Source organism: Manis javanica, chromosome 15 (genome assembly GCF_040802235.1).
Source record: "Manis javanica isolate MJ-LG chromosome 15, MJ_LKY, whole genome shotgun sequence".
NCBI lineage: Eukaryota > Metazoa > Chordata > Mammalia > Pholidota > Manidae > Manis > Manis javanica.
The window spans coordinates 75,658,893-75,676,857 of NC_133170.1; the positions used below are offsets into that span (position 1 = coordinate 75,658,893).

General features: G+C 42.8%; 1 protein-coding gene across 11 annotated transcripts in view; it reads right to left on the minus strand.

Moving 5' to 3' along the window:
- The window catches only part of CIT (citron rho-interacting serine/threonine kinase), a 151,192-nt gene that overhangs the window by 64,910 nt on the left and 68,317 nt on the right, over positions 1–17,965 (minus strand). For 8 of the 11 annotated variants that reach the window (XM_073223895.1, XM_073223896.1, XM_073223897.1 and 5 more), the window contains exons 11-18: positions 14,802–14,907; positions 13,747–13,890; positions 12,414–12,533; positions 7,855–8,025; positions 7,544–7,594; positions 6,971–7,024; positions 4,751–4,891; positions 2,784–2,909 (exon numbers count right to left, since the gene is read on the minus strand). In XM_073223895.1, the coding sequence (XP_073079996.1) occupies positions 2,784–2,909; positions 4,751–4,891; positions 6,971–7,024; positions 7,544–7,594; positions 7,855–8,025; positions 12,414–12,533; positions 13,747–13,890; positions 14,802–14,907 (913 nt within the window). The remainder of the gene's footprint in view (positions 1–2,783; positions 2,910–4,750; positions 4,892–6,970; positions 7,025–7,543; positions 7,595–7,854; positions 8,026–12,413; positions 12,534–13,746; positions 13,891–14,801; positions 14,908–17,965) is intronic. The other 3 variants (XM_073223900.1, XM_073223901.1, XM_073223902.1) reach the window with 1 other exon arrangement.

The following is a 17,965-nucleotide window of genomic DNA, read 5'->3' on the forward strand; positions in this document are numbered from 1 at the left end:
TTGCTCAAGAACCCTAGCTAAGGAGGAAAATTAATGTTGCAACTCATATGTTTTGAGGTTTGAATATGTGAGGAATGTGAATATGTGATGTTTGTATAATACCACGTTTATCTGATAGAATGCTAAAGGGAACAAAGTAGACATAAAATATACTGATAATAATGACACAAATATGTATGCATATGCATTAAAAATGGGAAAATAATCTAGAGTAAATAGCTCAGATTTAATGTTCTTTTCGTTAAGATTTATGCTTTTGGACAAAATTGCAATTCATTTGAAAAATAATACCGATTCATTGGCCTGTGTATTATAAACTGATCTTATAAAAGGCAGCATTCAATTCAATGAAACAATCTGCATTAATCTTTATGAATCTGGACCCATTAGTGAATTACTAAGATCAAAAGTCATTGCTTCAAGTTTTCATCTTTTCACATGATTATGAAATATTTCTTTGAAATGGACGTAATTGTGAGAATTTTGAAGAATGAGGAAATTATACAGGATATGTCCATAAAATGGGGAAAAAAATACCCTCAGATTCACATGCAGATAGAATGCTACTGATTAAGCTTTCAAAATTCTAAAGTCTGCAAGCATTGACTCTGCCATGGGGGCCAGTAAAGTGTTCAATTTTAAGACCAGGTGCACAAGATCTATTGCAATCTCACAGATATGATCCTTCAAAAGTTTAATGTAAACAGGATTTTACTTAATAAAAACATACTTTAAGGGCTTTGTGTGTACTAGAAGATCCCCTGCAATGACTTCTTTTATTAAAGCAAAAGACTGCTATAATGAGAACCCCAATTATCTGTTTTGAAAGGTCTTATCAGAATAGCAAATATTTTAAAGCAAATGACATCCTGGGATGTGCTTCCAAGCATCATCATTATATAACAGTATTAAGGACCACCATGCCCATGCCCTGGATACTTCACAGCCTCAGCACAGGGTTCTTGAGCAAAAGGCACCTTCCGATAAATGAAGTTACAATGACAAAAGTATTTGGGCAGGTGGTGAGACACATTCGGACAAAGAAACCTGTTTTTCTTTATTAGAAATCACGTGATAATTATCTCTTCTTAGCATCGGTCCATATAAGATAGGACAAGAATGGAAATAAGAATCTAAAAATGGGTCAAAAACTGAAATGCCTGAGACTGACAACATTAAGACCAAACTTCTGGTCTATATGTGAATGGGAGTTTACAATATATAATTTAAGATTGCAGAGCTCTATACCCCTACATTTTTCATTGCAAGTGAACCTTTGGAAACGCAGAGATTCTAAAACCTGAGTCCTTAGTAGTTTGGCATTTTTTGTTGTTGTCATTTTTTTAAACTTTATCTTTTCTGCATGTATTGGATCAAACTCATCAGTCCTGTTACACAAACGTTGTTTGCTGCTACCTTTCCAGCTCCTAGAACAGTGCTTGGCACATAGTAGAAGCTCATTAAATATTTGTTGAATGAATGAATGAACACATCACCATCAAACAGAGGAACACTTTGCAACAAGAGACTTAACCACTTCGTTTGCACCAAGCAAGGGATAGTGTTGGTGGGATCTAATTTTACTCACGATAAAATTCACACACTTGACAGTCGCCAAGAGAAACTTTGATGACAGCACAAGAGAACAGAGAGAGCAGACTAACAGTCATATTTGCCTTTGTGTGCAGACGTTTGTATGAAGACTGTGTGTGAAAGCAAAACAATTTAACCAATTTTTCTTTCACCTTTTTACTCAAGAGCATCTATACACTTGTAAATACAGAAAAACAGAAATGTAATGTTTTGAAGGGTTTTCTTCCTTTAAGTATTAAGTACAGACCTATAAGTTGGCCACTCTTAAGTTCATATAGTTGCTGCTGACTCATTTCCCAGAATCGATGCAGAGAGAGAAAAAGAGAGATGAAGTGGACTGCTCACTACCTCGCCTCCTTGTAGTGGAGAGGAACAACTACTCTAGAATCTCTTCTGGGGGCAGGGGAGGAGGAGGTTACGACTCCAAGTCATCTCCAAGTCTACCACATGTGGCATCGAACTCCTGGCTTTGGGACTGAGATCTCAGGAGAGGCCTTCAAAGGTTCCTCTGCCTTCCACCCTGTAAGAAGCAAAACTTCAACACATCTGCAAGTATACCCTGAGCCTCTCTTGGTTAAGCTAATTTTGTCATCTGAGCCAAAAACAGAATCACTATGATTACAAACCTAAAAAAAAAAATCCCTGCTACATTTAAGGAAATTGGAAATAATAATAATAATAATAACAATAGCCAACTGCAGTGGAGAGAGTGAGTGGGTGAACATGGACCTATGACAAATACTACTCTGAGAAAAACAATTCTGCATGGCCAATTTCTTCTCTAAAAGCAAGAATCTGAGTTTCAGTCTAAAAGGTCTAAATCCCTACAGCTTTTGAAATTGGCATTGCAAAGTTAACAGCCATACAAAACTGTTAATAGAAGTACTTGTGCATTCCTGTAAAAATGTGTCAGAAATGACAGAGTAGGCACGTGCATATTTTAAAATGTCAGGTAGTACCAAACAGAGCAAAAAATCGTATTTATGGATCTGTTACCAGTGCTGAAATGTCCAATATGTGGTTATTCCTGCTATCCTATGATGTGGCTGAAACCACTCCTATTAATGCACCTACTCGTCCATACCTCCCCTGTGACGGTGTCTTGGTGTTTCATTCTTCTCTTGAACCCCCTTCCCTCTGCAACCTCTAACCTGTTATCTTGTAACTTTTCAACTTTTGTTCCTGCTCACCAGAATTTTATCAGCCATCTGCTGGATCTGTTGGGATTTTGTCTGGATGTCATCCTTCAGTCTGTTTTCTCTACGCTCCATGGTCTCTAGCCTCTTTACCTTGTTCTCCAGAGAATGGCGGCGTTCCTGTAGATCGTGAATCAATCAGAGAGTTTTAATGGAGTAACCGCTATGGGCGTTAACGCCTGCACCGAGGGAGAGAGCCCTCAAGAAGCATATGCTCCAGGCAGGGACAGAAGTCTCAGGCACCTGAAGCAACCGTGGAGAAAAATAAGGCTCTACAATTCCAGGACTCAGATGTGTAGGTTACAAGAGTGCATTCATTCATTCAAATATTTATCAAGCACCTACTATCTGCAAAGTGTCACGCAGAAGATAACCAAGAAGGAAGCCGACATAATTCCTGTTCTTGAAAAAGATAAGACAGACACAAATAAATAGAGGTTAAGAGAGGGAAGAGCCCTAAAGAAAAGGTAACAGAGTGCTGTAGGAGGTTGCAGGCAGGAAAGAGGCTGTTCTACTGACAGCTGAGGCGGAGGAGTCTCAGAGAAGTGAGCTGCGGACAGGGACAGGGCTGGGGAATGGAGGGCTGTTCTGGGGAGGGCAGAAGGCCTTTCAAGAAAAGCAGGTGCATTAGCAGCAGCATCACGGAGGTAGGGAGCCAGTTTAGGCCCCAGGTGAAGCCAGGAGTGGCTACAGCATAAGATGCATTAGTGTGAGGAGTAGGAGAAAAGGTGGAACGGGAGCATTTGTGGGTCAAATGGTTGAGTGTCACGTACTAGGCTCAGGGGCACACCTAAGATGCATGGAGGTTCTGAAAGGTAGGTGGGGCCAGGGGTGCTGACAAGAGGCCTGTGAGTCCTTACATTGCTTTGGGCTGGCTGGGAGGAAGGAGAGACTGCTGTTTGGCCAAGCAACTACTACACGTGCTCAACTAAGAGGAAGCAGGCCTGGATTAGGAGAAGGCCTACAGAAATGATAAACAGGGGATGAATGGGGGAGACCACGTGGCCATATTTATAGGACTGAGTAACTCCGCGAGTGGCAGGATCCAAGGAGAAGCAGATGATGCCAAGGTTTCAAGCCTGGGACAACCAGATGAATGATGGTGGCCCTGGCCCATAGGAGGAGACGGCGACGCGACCCCAGCTTGTGGGAGAAGATACTGAGTTCTTCCTAGACTGGAAGCACTGTCCAGATACCCTGCCCAGCTGTCAGTGGGACACTGGAACATGGGCGAGGATGGCCCCAAAGAGACGTGAAAGGAGGCCACGCAGCGCAGCGCCAGGGGAAGCAGAGGCCCGGCAGCTGGGGATGACCGGCCGCGGCGCCGCAATCCCTTCCGCGGACAATCGCCACGGCGCCGGGGAGGCGGCAGGGAGTGGACGGGAGGTGCCGCCTTTTACTCTATATTCCTCAGTACCGCTTCAGTTCTTACAGTGAAAAGACACATGTATTTCCTGTGTAATCACACAACAGAAGCTCAACAACAACAAAGAATTTGAGGGAGAGAAAAGGCCCCAGAACGCAGGTCGGGCGTCGCGGGCTCGGGTGAGAGCCGAGCCTTGATAACTGGCGCTGCTAATCCCGCGGGGAGAAGACAGGGCAAACCAGGGTGCCCAGGAAGAGAAAGAACATCGGGATGGTACACAGTCCGTCTGCATAAACACAGAGCCTCCCAGACTGGTGAGCGGGTCAGAGGACAACCGGCACAAAGGAAAAGCTACATCATAACTTCTACTTGAATCTGCTGCAACAAGTCTTGTTCCCACTTTGGGGAAAAGGTTTACAAGCCCCTCAAGTTTCAAAGGCATTTGCAGAAAGAAAACGGTTTGGTCAAACATACGCAAGGTGTGGATTTGCGGTTTCTTTCCCTCGGCCCAGCGAAAGGCAGGTCGCAGTCACTCACAGGCGGCCACACCAGGACCCGAGGTCAGGGCGCCTCGGGCCGGAGGGCCCCTGCTCACCTCGGCTTCAGCCAGCTTCTTTTTTATGCCCTCAGAAGAATCTTCGCGGTTCTGCAGCTTCTCTAGCTCACGCTCAGCTCGTTCCTTCGCCTGGCGGATATTCTGCAGCAGCTCCGTGGCCTCTGTGCTGGCCTTTACTGCCTACCGGAAAAGAAGGGACAGGAGACAGATGGCCAATCTTATTCAGGTAAAAAGATGGTGACAATCTCCTCAATGGAAAAAAATGGGTAACACTGAGTCTATACTATATCCATTTTTCAAAACATACAGTCATTTTATTACGTATTTCATCTATTCTAAGTGCCCAGATATATATATATATTAACATCACTGAATGTGGAATGTATCCTGCAGTTAAAATTGACAGCGTTTTTGCATTCTTGGGGTAATAAGACACTGGTATGTCTGACAATCATCATAGTTCATCACAACCTAGTAAATGCAAACAAAAAGGTCTAGAAGTATTTATCAGCCCAGGTATGAATGTGTTCCTCTTAGAGCATTCATTTTCTCCTTATTTAATTATCTCATTTGCCAATTTTCCTATGGGGAATTTGTGTTACTTTTACAAAAAACTATGAGCTTTTTTTTCAAATGAATACCTACACAGGGCACAACAACTGTAGTATTCATGGTAGTCCACAAATTCATGTTAAAAAAAAAACGAACCTTTTGAAATTAGGTCTTAACTGTACTGAAGCTCTTACAGCATCACAGTAAAGATCAAGTTTAAGCCTCACACTTACTTGCTTTAAATGATGACTTGAAAAAGTGAACCTACAAGGAAATTCCAACCCTGAGACCACTGGCCACACATGGCCCTTTGAGCACTTGAGATGTGACTGCTGTGACTGAGAGATTCATTTTACATTTTATTTATATTTAATTCATTTAGAAACTAAATCAGTGTAAATTTTTAAATATCAATACATACTGCAATGATATATTGGATCAATTGGATACACACACACACACACACACACACACACACACACACACACATACATATATATAATTGGATATACTGGATTAAATAAACTATATCATTCAAATAATTTCAAGTTTCTCATTTGTCTCTTTTTAATGTGGCTACTAGAAGCTTTAAAATTATATCTGTGGCTGATATGTGTGGCTTGCATCACACTTCCATTAGAGAGCACAGTTTTAGATGAATCCTGACACAAACTTCTGCTGAAAGAGGGCAGTGGAGGCTTTCATTAGAACTCAAGAGTAGGTAAGAAGGGGACAAGTGAATGGATTAAGAAAATGTGGTCTGTGCCTGCAGTGGAATATTATGCAGCCTTAAAAAAGGAAATCCTGTCACACATTACAACAGGGATGAACCTCAAAGACGTTATAAGTAAAATTATCCAGTCACAAAAGGACAAATACTCTGTGATTCTACTCATATGAAGTAACTGACATAGTCAAAATCATAGAAGCAGAATATACACAGGGGTTACCAAGGGCTGAAGGGAGGAGGGTTGGGGGTTAGTGTCCAGCAGGTATAGAGCTAGAAACCCATTGCACAACAATAGGAATGTACTTAGCACTACTAAACTATACGCTTAACATAGTAAGATGGTAGAATTAATGTCATGTGTTTTTTATCACAATTTTGAAAGAAAGGAAGAAGGGGTTTCATTAAACCAAGCCAGTAAACATTCACAAACATCCCTGATGTGAAAGGCAGTCTCAGATTACATTCATTTTGGCCATTTCATTCCCATTTCTGGTATCAACTCAAGGAAGGGTTATTAGCACAAACTTTGCGGGAGGCTGTAAACCAAACCCAGGCCCTCCCCAACCACAACATAACTGCAGCAACTCCAGCCTCAGGGTGCAGGAATGTTGCCAACAGTCTCTGATCGAAAGCAGTCTGGGTCGTGAACAGCACATGCTCCTTACAAATGTGCAAAGTAGGGAGCCTGGCCCCCTAAAGGGAGAGAAGGCCTCTGTCGTAGTATAATCAGAACTTTCACTTGAGAGTCTCACTCGGCTTGGTTAAAAAAAACAAACAAACAAAAAACTGCTGACAAGTCTCAAAAGGAAAAACTATGTTCAGAACTCTGATATTTTCAGGTAATAGCTCCCTCCCCCTTCATTTTCCTCACTGCTGGTTAACTAATTATTTCTTTCATCTTTTGTGCTCCAGGACAAGGCAAGGCAAAGTATTTGGAAATGGAAGCTAAGTTCCCAAAGAAATCACCCCAGGCTTACCTTTTCCAGTTTCTCTTGGAGTTCCTGAATTTTGAGCTGCTGCTCAGCATTGATCTATAATTAAAATCCCAGAAAATAAAGCAAAAGGCAAATTGGCATTAATATCTTGCTACATTTATTACAGGTCTATTTTCTTGAAGTTTCCATGGGGCCTTTTCCAGTACCGACTACTGGAGGGGGAAGAACCGTGGCCTATCAGAGAGGTCTTTGAATGCCCAATGCAAATCTCCATGTTGACTATTGCTCGAGAACCAGCAACATACACATGGCAAAAGAGAATCAAAGCTTCCCAGTGCCTTGAGACGATAAGAATTTTCACATACATTTTACTGAGTGTCTGGGTTTGTATGGTGCTCTAAGCCGGCATGACAAAAAATAAGGTAGGTATCTTTTATCCCTTCTCAAACCATAACAAAAGCTAAATGTGGCCATGCAGAGATTGGCCACCAAAGATATCTGCAACAGAGTTCTCTGTTCATTGCAAGAGTGTTCTTAACCAACGACTAGCCACAGAGAGTAGTAACATTTCAAAGATTATCTACCGAAAATAGCAATACTGATAATAGAAAATACCTTCTCCAGTTTGGAATATTCTCCTACTTCAGGCTTCCCTTGATCCTTAGCCTGTAATTTAAAAGATACAACACACTGGAAAATCTCAAGAATCTAAAAGTATTACAGAACAACACTACCCACTGTACTTTCTTGGTCACTCTAGCCAAAATAATGATGATGATGATACATTATATTTTATAAAGACCAGGAACTTTGCAGGGTATCCTAGTATTTCCCAAAAGTATATTATTAAGCTAGTATCCCCATATTCTTGCTAAGATCGTCCATGATTCTATCCCCAAAACACCCTCCTGGCAGGTGGCTGGTACCTTCATCAGTTTATGCTGACATTCTGTGGCTTTCCGCTTGAACTCTTCAGCGGCGAGCCGGGACTCTCTCAGCTCTGATTCATAGAGATCGCTCCGTCTTCTTGCAGAAACCAGGTCCTCCTCCAACTGATTCATCATCAATCTCATTTCTTCCACTTGAGCCTGGTACTCCTAAAGAGCAGGCAATGGAAGAAAGATGAACTTTAGAAAACTCCTAAAAGAAAAGACAGGCAGTGAAGGAAGATTTAAGGACATGGACTGCACAGGGAAGGTGCACATGGACACGGGAACGGCAGGGCAGACCTAGAGAAGTCGATGAGCAGCAGATGGGCAAAAGGAAGAGGCGTGGGGAGGATGAGGAGGTAGAAATGAATATTAAATCTTAGAAATGTTTGACACATTTAAATGTTTAAATGTGTCATTAGTAATATCCTTTGGAACACAAGTGCCTATTACACAGTAAGATCCTTTGAGCAAATAATGCTGCACAAAAAGCATAGAACCTTAAGGCATCTGTAACACAGGAGAGCCAAAAGGGATGTTCTTTAATCAGTCAGGATAAACTGCTTACATGGAGCTTTCCTCCAAGGGTAATTATTTATATAGATTTGTCCTTTAGAAGTCATGTGCTCCTAACACAATTATATATGGTACTAGTTTTAAAATTAACCTTTCAGATGGGACAAGGAGGTAATTAGAAATCTCAGTGGAAAAAAATCTTGGAAGGTGAAACTCATCATGTCAGTTTCCCACCATTAATTTTTCTGGGCCCTAAACTGAATGATGAAATTAACATTGCTCTTGAAATGCAAGTCACCCTGAAATTTGGAAGTGACAGGGAACACTGGCTGTGGTCAAATAACTTGAGATAAAACCTCCAAAGGAAGAATTATCTTGTTCCTTGCAGCAAACCCATTAAAGTGATACAAACGGCCTGACCTTTTCTGAAATGAATCTCTAAAATCAAAACTGAACATTTGAATCAATGTTTTTCAAAATTGGATTTACCAAAAGAAATGGGCAATGGTTTTGAAAACTTTGGGGCAAAGTATGAAAATATTCTCTCTTAACAAAAACCAAAGCTTACATATAAAAGGATTATGAGTGAACACTAAAATAAACCAAACCAAGGTGCCTGGGGGTGGGAGGGAAGAGATATAAAATGAAAAGAGTAAGGAATTGAATCAAGACTGTCTTTGGCATGCACAATATACAGTGAATATCTCTAAGATCCATTCTTTCAAGAAATAGTTGAAGAGGTATCAACTGAGCAAGGATATGTTTATAACCAATAAAATGTTATGGATTTTTTTTTAATAACAGGGTACAAAAATAAACCTTTCATCCCATTGTAACGGGCAATCCCCCCACCTGATGCACTGGGTGGTGATGTTCTTATGAAAAATGGGATAGTTTTCATGTAAGCACATTTCTCTATATCACCGGTAGAGAGCAAAGGGAAAAAATGAGCTCAGAGTCGAGCATGGTCTCATTTTATTCCCTCCCACCCAAAAGGATACTGTTCCTGAAGGTCAGTCCTAGAAGTCATGGGCACCAGGTTTTCTGGGTGGTGCTACTAAGTGGATGAAGCTGGGCTATAAAACCAAAGGTCTTTATAACCCGCTCACAATTACCTGAACTCACAGAGTGGAACACAAATAGATTATGTAAAATGATACATCCTTTACTCGGGGTTTGTCTAGACCTGTCAGCCAGGGTCACATTATGGCTTTCATGGCTCTGAGCACTGTGCTTTCCTGGACCACTAACTTCATTTAAAAAAAAAAAAAAAGTATATATAATTACATTTTACAACTGCATTCATATAAAGACAAAAACATTAATATTATCTAGGAAACTACTTTCTTTGACCTAAAAACTCAGTTTTTTCTTCTGATTTGAAAAAAATTAAAACATTTTATGGGCCCATCAACCCTGCCCACAGGCACACACACCAAACTGCAGAGGAAGTGAAGAGCTGGGAGAAAATCTTAGGCATCTCTTTTGCTCAAGCTCCCTTTTCTGTCTTGAATTGACATCAGTAAGAAGGAAACGTAAAATTTGTATTTTGTCAAGTGCGAGGACAGAGCGCTGTTCCTCCCGCAGTCTCTTTCCTGAGCCGTCAGCTCCCAGGAGGAGGAAGGCAGGACTCAGGCAACATCTCTGTCCAGCTCTGAGGTACCCAGCTGGCCACAAGCATCAAGAGGAATTCTGCCTCATTTGTTGAGCCGCTTAGGATGCTGGATTCTTCCAGGAATTCCTATAAATCCAACAGCTAACCAAATCCCTGCTTCTGGAAAAATCTGAGAGGAGATCCTGTTTCAAGGACTGCTGAGAGAGAGCTGTCGTATCTCAGCATGGACTGAACTGCAGGTCAGAGTTGAGTGGGATCATAATAGGGAACCATCAGCAACTTTCAAGGCCTGCCTTAAGCTAGTCTTCTAAATGGAGCTTCAAAATTTTGCAGAAAGGAAGTATCTATCAGGCGCGGTCCTATTCAGTCAGAAGTCCCAAAACACCGATGCCTTCTGTGTTTCCTTCTATTTCCTTTCCTGAGAACAGGGTAAGGGGAATCAGCAATCACTAGTAATGGTGCATGAGTCAAACTATCACGGGAGACTCTAGGTGTTTTTATTTTAAACCAACTCCAAGTACTCTACAGGAGGTAGCTAAGTAGAAGCAAAATATTAATTAAATAAACAGCTGCACGGAAATTTGCTTTGAAGAGAAAGAGCGGGGGGAATAAATGCCAAATCCAGGAGGAATCAGCAATACTGCAAACCAAATACCAGGAGTGTGCTGAAAGCATTAAATGCTTCTTCCTGGATTGCAAACATCCTGCTCTCACAAAACTTAACAAAAGTCATTTTAATAAGTTCTTACAATGAGAAGTAAAGATCTGAAACTGAGAAATTTTCTTCCCCCCCAGCGGAAGTTTTAACAGTCATTAAATTTAAAACTCCACATGCATACTCACTGTGATATGAATCACCAAAGACATTTCTTTGAATTCAACCACCAGTATATATACCTTTTTAAAATGACCTGGTAATTCTGGTTCAATGGAATTCATGGACACCAGCTGCTCCCTCTGGTGGCCAAACACAGCTTTCATTTCCCCAGGATGTCACCAAGAGCAAATTTCCAAACACATTGAACTAATAGGAGAAAAAGAATCCTACCTCTTGAAACTTTTAGGATGAAAAGCTATGTTGATAAAAGAGGCAATGAGTCAACTCTCAAAGCAGATTTTTCAAACTATTATGTGTGACCTTCAAAATCTCTTAAGATTAGTATTGTTGTTCAGGAACTCAAAAATCAGATTGCAACATTTCCTATGCACATTTAGAACATTTTTAACAAGCAAAAGAATATTAAGCAATCATTTAAAAATATTAAGGTGGTAAACAGATTATGCCAATGAAATCCCCCAATGTTTTTTTCTTGGAAGAAGAGTTAATCGATCCATTTATTTGCACAAGTTTTTTGCATTTAGCACCACCCAGATGGCTAAGGTTATGCTACTCAGAGACAAAAATGTTCATTTTCATCACTGTTTCCATTAGATTTTCAGAAGTGAATGAGAGTAGCCTGGCAGCTGATAATTCAGTTCTCCAATTGCTCATTGCCATCTCTTCATTAAAGTTTCTATTTACAGTTTCTTCAAAGGACAGAAAAATCCATGCTAAAAAGGAAACAATGAAGCAAAATAAAAATGAACCATCTAGAAAGAAAACCCTTTTAGAAAAGGATTAAAAAAAAAGAGTAGGCTTTTTAAAGGTCTCGATTTTCTTTTTTAAACACCCAGGGGATGGCTTTCGGCTCTCAGATTTGCCATGTTAATTCTGACTCGGCCTTAATTGTTCAAACTCTTCTTCTAGAATATTTCTTATATAAGTAAAACTGAATTATCCTGGCTTCTCTCAAAAACTTAAAGTGCATCTTAACAGCTATGAAAACATTTGATTTTTTTTTTTTTAATGGTCTAAAGCACAGGTTGGCCAACCTTTTTGGTAAAAGCCTAGATAGGAAGCACTTCCAGCTTTGCAAGCCTCTTAGTCATTGTCACAACGGCTCACCTCTGCCGCTGTAATGTAAGTAGCCACAGACAGTACATACATGAATGAATGAGTGTGGTACTGTTCCAACAAAACTTTACTTATAGACACTGAAATCTGAATTCCATATAATTTTCACATGTCATAATTATTTTCTTTGGATTTTTTCCCCCCAACCGTTTAAAAATGCAAAAACCATTCTTAGTTTGTGGCCATGGAAGACAAGGAGGAGGTCAGATTACCCACATAGGCCACAGTGTGCCCAGCCTTGGTGTAAACCTATACCTTTAAGAGAAAAGCATAGCCATTATGGGGCGTAAACTTATAAAGGAGTCAGAACAGACACTCTACTGTTTATATAATCATGGGGAATCTGAAGTTTCCAAATGACCTACATACCTCTCCTTCCACCTTTCTCTTTCCCTCTTTCTGTCTCTCAAACACACCTCTCCTGAAATTAGAGGTCCGAGTTGCTGCACCATCCCAGGCAGGCAGTCCTACCTGCTCTTTGATTTCTTGGAGCTTCCGGCTCTGCTCTCTGATATCATGGAGAAGCTGCAGTGCTTTGTCATCCTCCTGGGACACCTCCATCCGCGCTTGCTCCAAACTTCGCTTTAAGCTCTGCGGAAAGCAAAAATTTTAATAGGGATGCCCTGTGGATCCTGCTCTGTTTGAAAAGCTTCATTAAGGGAGCTGCAAGCTGCTTCGCAGGCACCAGGACGGTGTCGGGTGCCGGACCAAGGCTGACAACTTCCAGTTGGTTGTCGATTCCAGTTTTCGTCCTGCAAAATCCCTTGGCTCAAGAAAACATCATCTCAACCTTTTGACCTTAGGAATCCGGCCTGAAACTGCATCAACCTGGTTCCTACCACCATCTAATGGTCCTAGCAGATACTTACCTGTATGTTCAGGACTGTAAACTAGTAAGATCCCTTAGCCATTAAACCACCACTGGGATGCTACAAAGTCTTTTCTGGAATATCAGCTATTTGAGGATGCTAAGGTATATATTCCTCTTTCAGAGGAGCAATGACTTCATTCTCTGCCCAGGTGTCTGTTAAGACTCCAAGCAGTCTATTTCCACCTCCTGGCTTACGTTTTCTGGACACCTTTCATCCATAAGGTTCCCTCAATGCTTCAGTGGCACTGAAATATATATCTGAAATACATAGCTGAATAACTTCACCCACCACTGAAAGGCAGCCAAATCTGGAATGGAAACATAGCAGTTATTCTTAATCAGCCACGTCCTATAGATTTCCTCTCCCTTGTGAAAAAAACTTGAAAAATGTGTGATTCAACTTCTTAAGACTGTTTAATTGGGCACATTAAAAAAACACCTGAATGAAATTTTTAACAAGACAATGGAGAAGACAATCTACTCTTGTGAAGAAAAAAAAAGTCACATGGGAAATAATGACAGAGGGTCTGGGTTTTAAAGGCTGAGTTTTCCTGTTGCTACATTGGTTCTAGGCAATGGAAATTGATTAAAATACATTGTCTTGCACTTTGGGAATCTGGTTCCCAAGGCTGATCATGTGGGACACGATGCAGATCAGAGAGGTTAGGATGGGAGGTGTTGGGCCCCTTTGTGACCCACTGCAGTGACGCCGAGGCCCCTCTCCAGGCTCCACAGCCTACCTGGACTTCCTGGAGGGACCTCGGGTCTGGCTGAAGCTACTTTGCAAATCACATATCTTGCTTCTGGACTCTCCCTCTTTCTACTCTCTGCCACTGACTGTGATGTGCCTCATGAAGCTGTCACATAACAGGATGAGACACACACAACAGAAAGTGCTACCTCCAAGGGAAGGGGACTTTGGGGAAGGCTCACACTGCATTCTGTGATGTAGGTAGCAAGGTCCTGCTCCAGGAGGGATCTCTGAGTCTCAGAGGCCTTCAGTTCCACCTCCTTCTGACTAAGCACGGCCTCCACCTCTGACACTCTCCGATGTAACCGGGTCATTTCCTGCTCCATCTGAAATAAACACATCGACAGGTTAAAAAGGCCCATGGAGGTTCGTTAGGAGCAATCAAATCTCAAGTAGCCGCCAAGACCACCTGGTGGTCTGGGCTGGTGCTAATTCGCCCAAGGTTGGGATGGAAATACCATTGTTTCTTCGCCCAGGAGCACACGGTTCTTCGTGAGGACAGTCACCAATGCTAAGTCACTCCTCTCATTCAAGACTTGGTTCACACTTGATCACGCCTCTAACCCAGTGAGCAGGGAAGCCACAATCATCATTTTTCACCTGTTTGCTTTTTTGGGTTGGTTTGGTTTTTTGCAGACGTCACTTTAATTTTATCCCAAATCCATCTTGATCCCCCCCATCTCCTTGCAAAGATCTAGAGGACAAATCCAGGACAGGGCAAGGAGATACGTATTCGTCTGCACACTTAGGAGTCCCAGGCAAGTAGTGACTTTTATGAGCTTCCAGAGAGCTGCCCCTGGGCAGAACAGTGAGTGTTAAGAGACGTTGAGCATAATCAAGACAGTGGCCGCAGTTACGTAAGCAGTTTTTAGAGACTAGGAAGAGAGACTTCGCATCACTCAAAGCAGATGGGATGCATCTCGGCCACAGGTGAGGACCCACGCCACCTGCCGGAAGAAGCAGACATCTGGCTGGGTCATGCTGAGGAGCGGGGTCGTTTTAAATCCAGGGCCTCCTCTGGTTAAGATTTAAAGGATTTACGCCAACGCCAAGGCCTGAATTCATCTCCCTCTGAGCTGCTGGAGGCGGGACTTCAGCGAGGGAGGCAGCGCCTCGCTCACTCTCTCTGTATGGATCAGGTAGCTCAGTGCCAGCAGTGGCCCCGGGCGGATCCCTTGGCACACACTGACGGGAGGATCCTGGAGCAAGGAGGGAGGCCGGCTGTGGAAATAAATACCTTGTGACACTTGTCCTGGGAGTCTTGCAGTTCTTTGCTTTTGATGAGAAGTTTCTTTTCCATGGAGCTAGTCTTGGCAGGGGAGTCCAGACTTGACACAATAGACCTAGATAAAAGAAAACCAAAGTCAAGGTGGCAAACAGGTGAGCCTGAAAAGCTGCATTCAGAAGCTGCAGACCTGCCAGAGTTTACGGCTGTCAAAAAGGGCTAGTTCAAGCAGCTCTTAAGCATATCAAGGTCATAAGGCAGAGAGGTGGACGGAAGCAAGAACCCTGGAAGCAGGCAGACCTGGGTGCAAATTTAGTCACCACCAATCTGAGGCAATGATTCAGCCTCTCTTGAGCTTCGGTGTCCATATCTATGAGGTGAAATGATAATAAGAGAATCGACTACACAGGATAATAAATACAGCACAGGAGAAGTGAGCACCAAACTCCCAGCACGGTGCCTGCATGGCTTCAGTCACTTATTCACTTGACAGATGTGTACTGTGTGCTCCTCCCCTGTTTCAGAGACTGCTCCAGGCACTGGAGCAGCCATGAACAAGACAGACAAGGTCCCTGCCCTCCTGGAGCTGACATTCACAGAGGGCAGACAGGATGTATCAGGCAGATAGACAAACAAGAAGGCCACAGATGATGTGAAAAAAGGAAACAGGGTGATATGATCTAGTAAAGGAAATGCATCAGAGAAATGCTTTAAGCAAGGGGATCAGGGAGGGCTTCTCTGATGGGTGACATCTGAGCTGAGACCAAAGGATAAGAAGGTGTTGGCCATCCAAAGCTATAGAAAGAAATAATCTCCAGGGAAAAGGGATAACAGATGCAAAGGCCCTGAGGCAGGAGTGTGAGAACACAGCCAGCACCCAGTAAATGTTGTTATTACTCTAGTGATCAAATTGTTGTTTATTCCATCCCCCAAGCTAGCCAGCATGATTCTGGTTCATTTTATAAAAACAGCTAATGCTTATTATGGTAGGCTGAATAATGTCTCTCTCCCAAGAGGTCCACATTCTAATCTCCGGAACCTGTGACTCTAGGACCTGACCCGGCAAAAGGGACTCTTGTAGATGTGACTAAGTTACAGATTTTGAGATGAGATGATCTGGGCTGTCTGGTGTGTCCAATGTCATCACCAGGATCCTTTTAAGATGGAAGCAGGGGAGGGGAGGGGGTCAGTCAGAGAGACAGGAAGACGGTACATTGAAGATGGAGGCAGACACCATGGGCCAAAAATGCCAGTGGCCTCTAGACGTTGGGAAAACCAAGGTAACCAATTCTCTTCCAGAGACTCCAGAGTTCAGGCTTGCTACTGTCATTTAAGCCGAGTAAAACCCATCTCAGACTTTTCACCTCTAGAACTCCAACATAATACATCTGTGCTGTTTTAAGCCACTACATTTGTGGTAGGAAACTCATACACTTACAGAGCGCTGACTGCATGCATGGCTCTGTTGTAAAGCTAGGCACATTTTAACTCTTTATTCCCCAGAACAACTCTATGAGGCAGACACAATTCATTATCCTCATTTTATAGATGAGGAAACTGAGGCCCAGAGAGGTTAACTGACTGTTAATATATGGTTTCTATTGGTCCCTAAGATGGAGAGCCATGGTAGAGATGACCTGATGCACCTCATAGAGCTCTCAGGATAATGTCATGAAAATCAGGCAGCGTGACCTCCTGAGAAGGGGCTAGAAGCATGCTCTCTCCACAAAGAACACAGACTTGTGCACACTTGTACACAGAACTCAAACACTCTGCCTTATCTCTAAAAGCAGTTAATTAAGGGGGAGATGACAATTCTCAGCCAGGGCAGCTTCCCTTGCTGGTTGGCACCCAGGGCACAAACACTGAGACCAGGGAAGGTCAGGGCCAGAGTAATAGTCGGCAAAGGTTCTTACACACAGAGGGACATGTGGCCGAGCCCAGAGTGGCCCATAGTCCCGTATTTGATGCCTTGGTGACAGGGCTGCAGAAGCTGGTTGTCAGTGAGCATTCACGTCTCCCCAGCAGGTGGAAGTTCTGCTTTCTGCTGACCCAAATACTTCCCTACCTGGAAGAGGTCGGTTCCCTGCAGCAACTTAGAAGACCTCCCTCCCTGCAGCTCTGGGCCCAGTCACAAGGCTGGCAGACAGTGCTGGCTCACTGCACCCCAGCAACAATTCCCTGCACACACACTACAGGGCAGCCATGAGAGGTGACGATCAGTCACACTGTTCAGTTCAAAATCTGACTCCACCACTCACTGTGTGACCTCTCTGAGCCTCAATTTCCTCATCTGTAAAATGGGGATAATTCCCAGCCAAAATCAAAGAGTTCTTGTGAGGATTAAAAGAGATAAGCCACATAAAGCCCTTAGCACAGTGCCTACCACCTCATGAGAATTCAATATATGTCAACTGTTACTATTATCATTGCCATCATTTATCATCACTACCCATGTGACAGTATAAATAGCACACACCTTACAGGCCTAAAACAGTTGCTTGAAATAGTAAAATTTCAGGGGGCCTGTATTTGCTCTGTGGTGTTATTCACAATAAAACAAAGGTTGATTATTCATAGAAATGGGCAATAGGGATAGAAATCCAGACATACATCTTTTTCTCAATCTCACTTTTGGCTAAAAATCTAAAAGCTCAGCCCCTCTCATTAGCCTGTCTTCTACATATATGTAACCAAAACATATACACACATGTTTTTTCTTGTTAATCTGAGAAGAAGTGGGTTGCGTGGCATGGTCCTGAGTTGCTCTGCTATTTCCTTTATTTCTGACTTCACTCTGGACAGTTGGACAAAAGAAGACGACCCAAAGCACCCCAGGAGGGAGGGATGACCACAGGTGGGGTCCCTGGTCCTGTGGTGGTCCAGAGTTACCCACAGGCCATTAAGTCGCATGCATGGACATGAGTCAGGGATGACAACAGAGGCCACAGCTCACTGTGTCCAGACACGGAACCAGACCCCTTCTAGGAGAACGATGCATGGGAGTCTGGCACTGGGTAGGAAGTGGCTTCCAAAACTTGGTGACAGATCAGCGGCAGGCTCCAGGGTTTCATGGTTAAAGTGACTACCATGCACAAAACTGATTGCTTATTCTCAAACACACACATACACACACACACACACAATTGTTTCTAGGGCACTCATTAATGGGACCC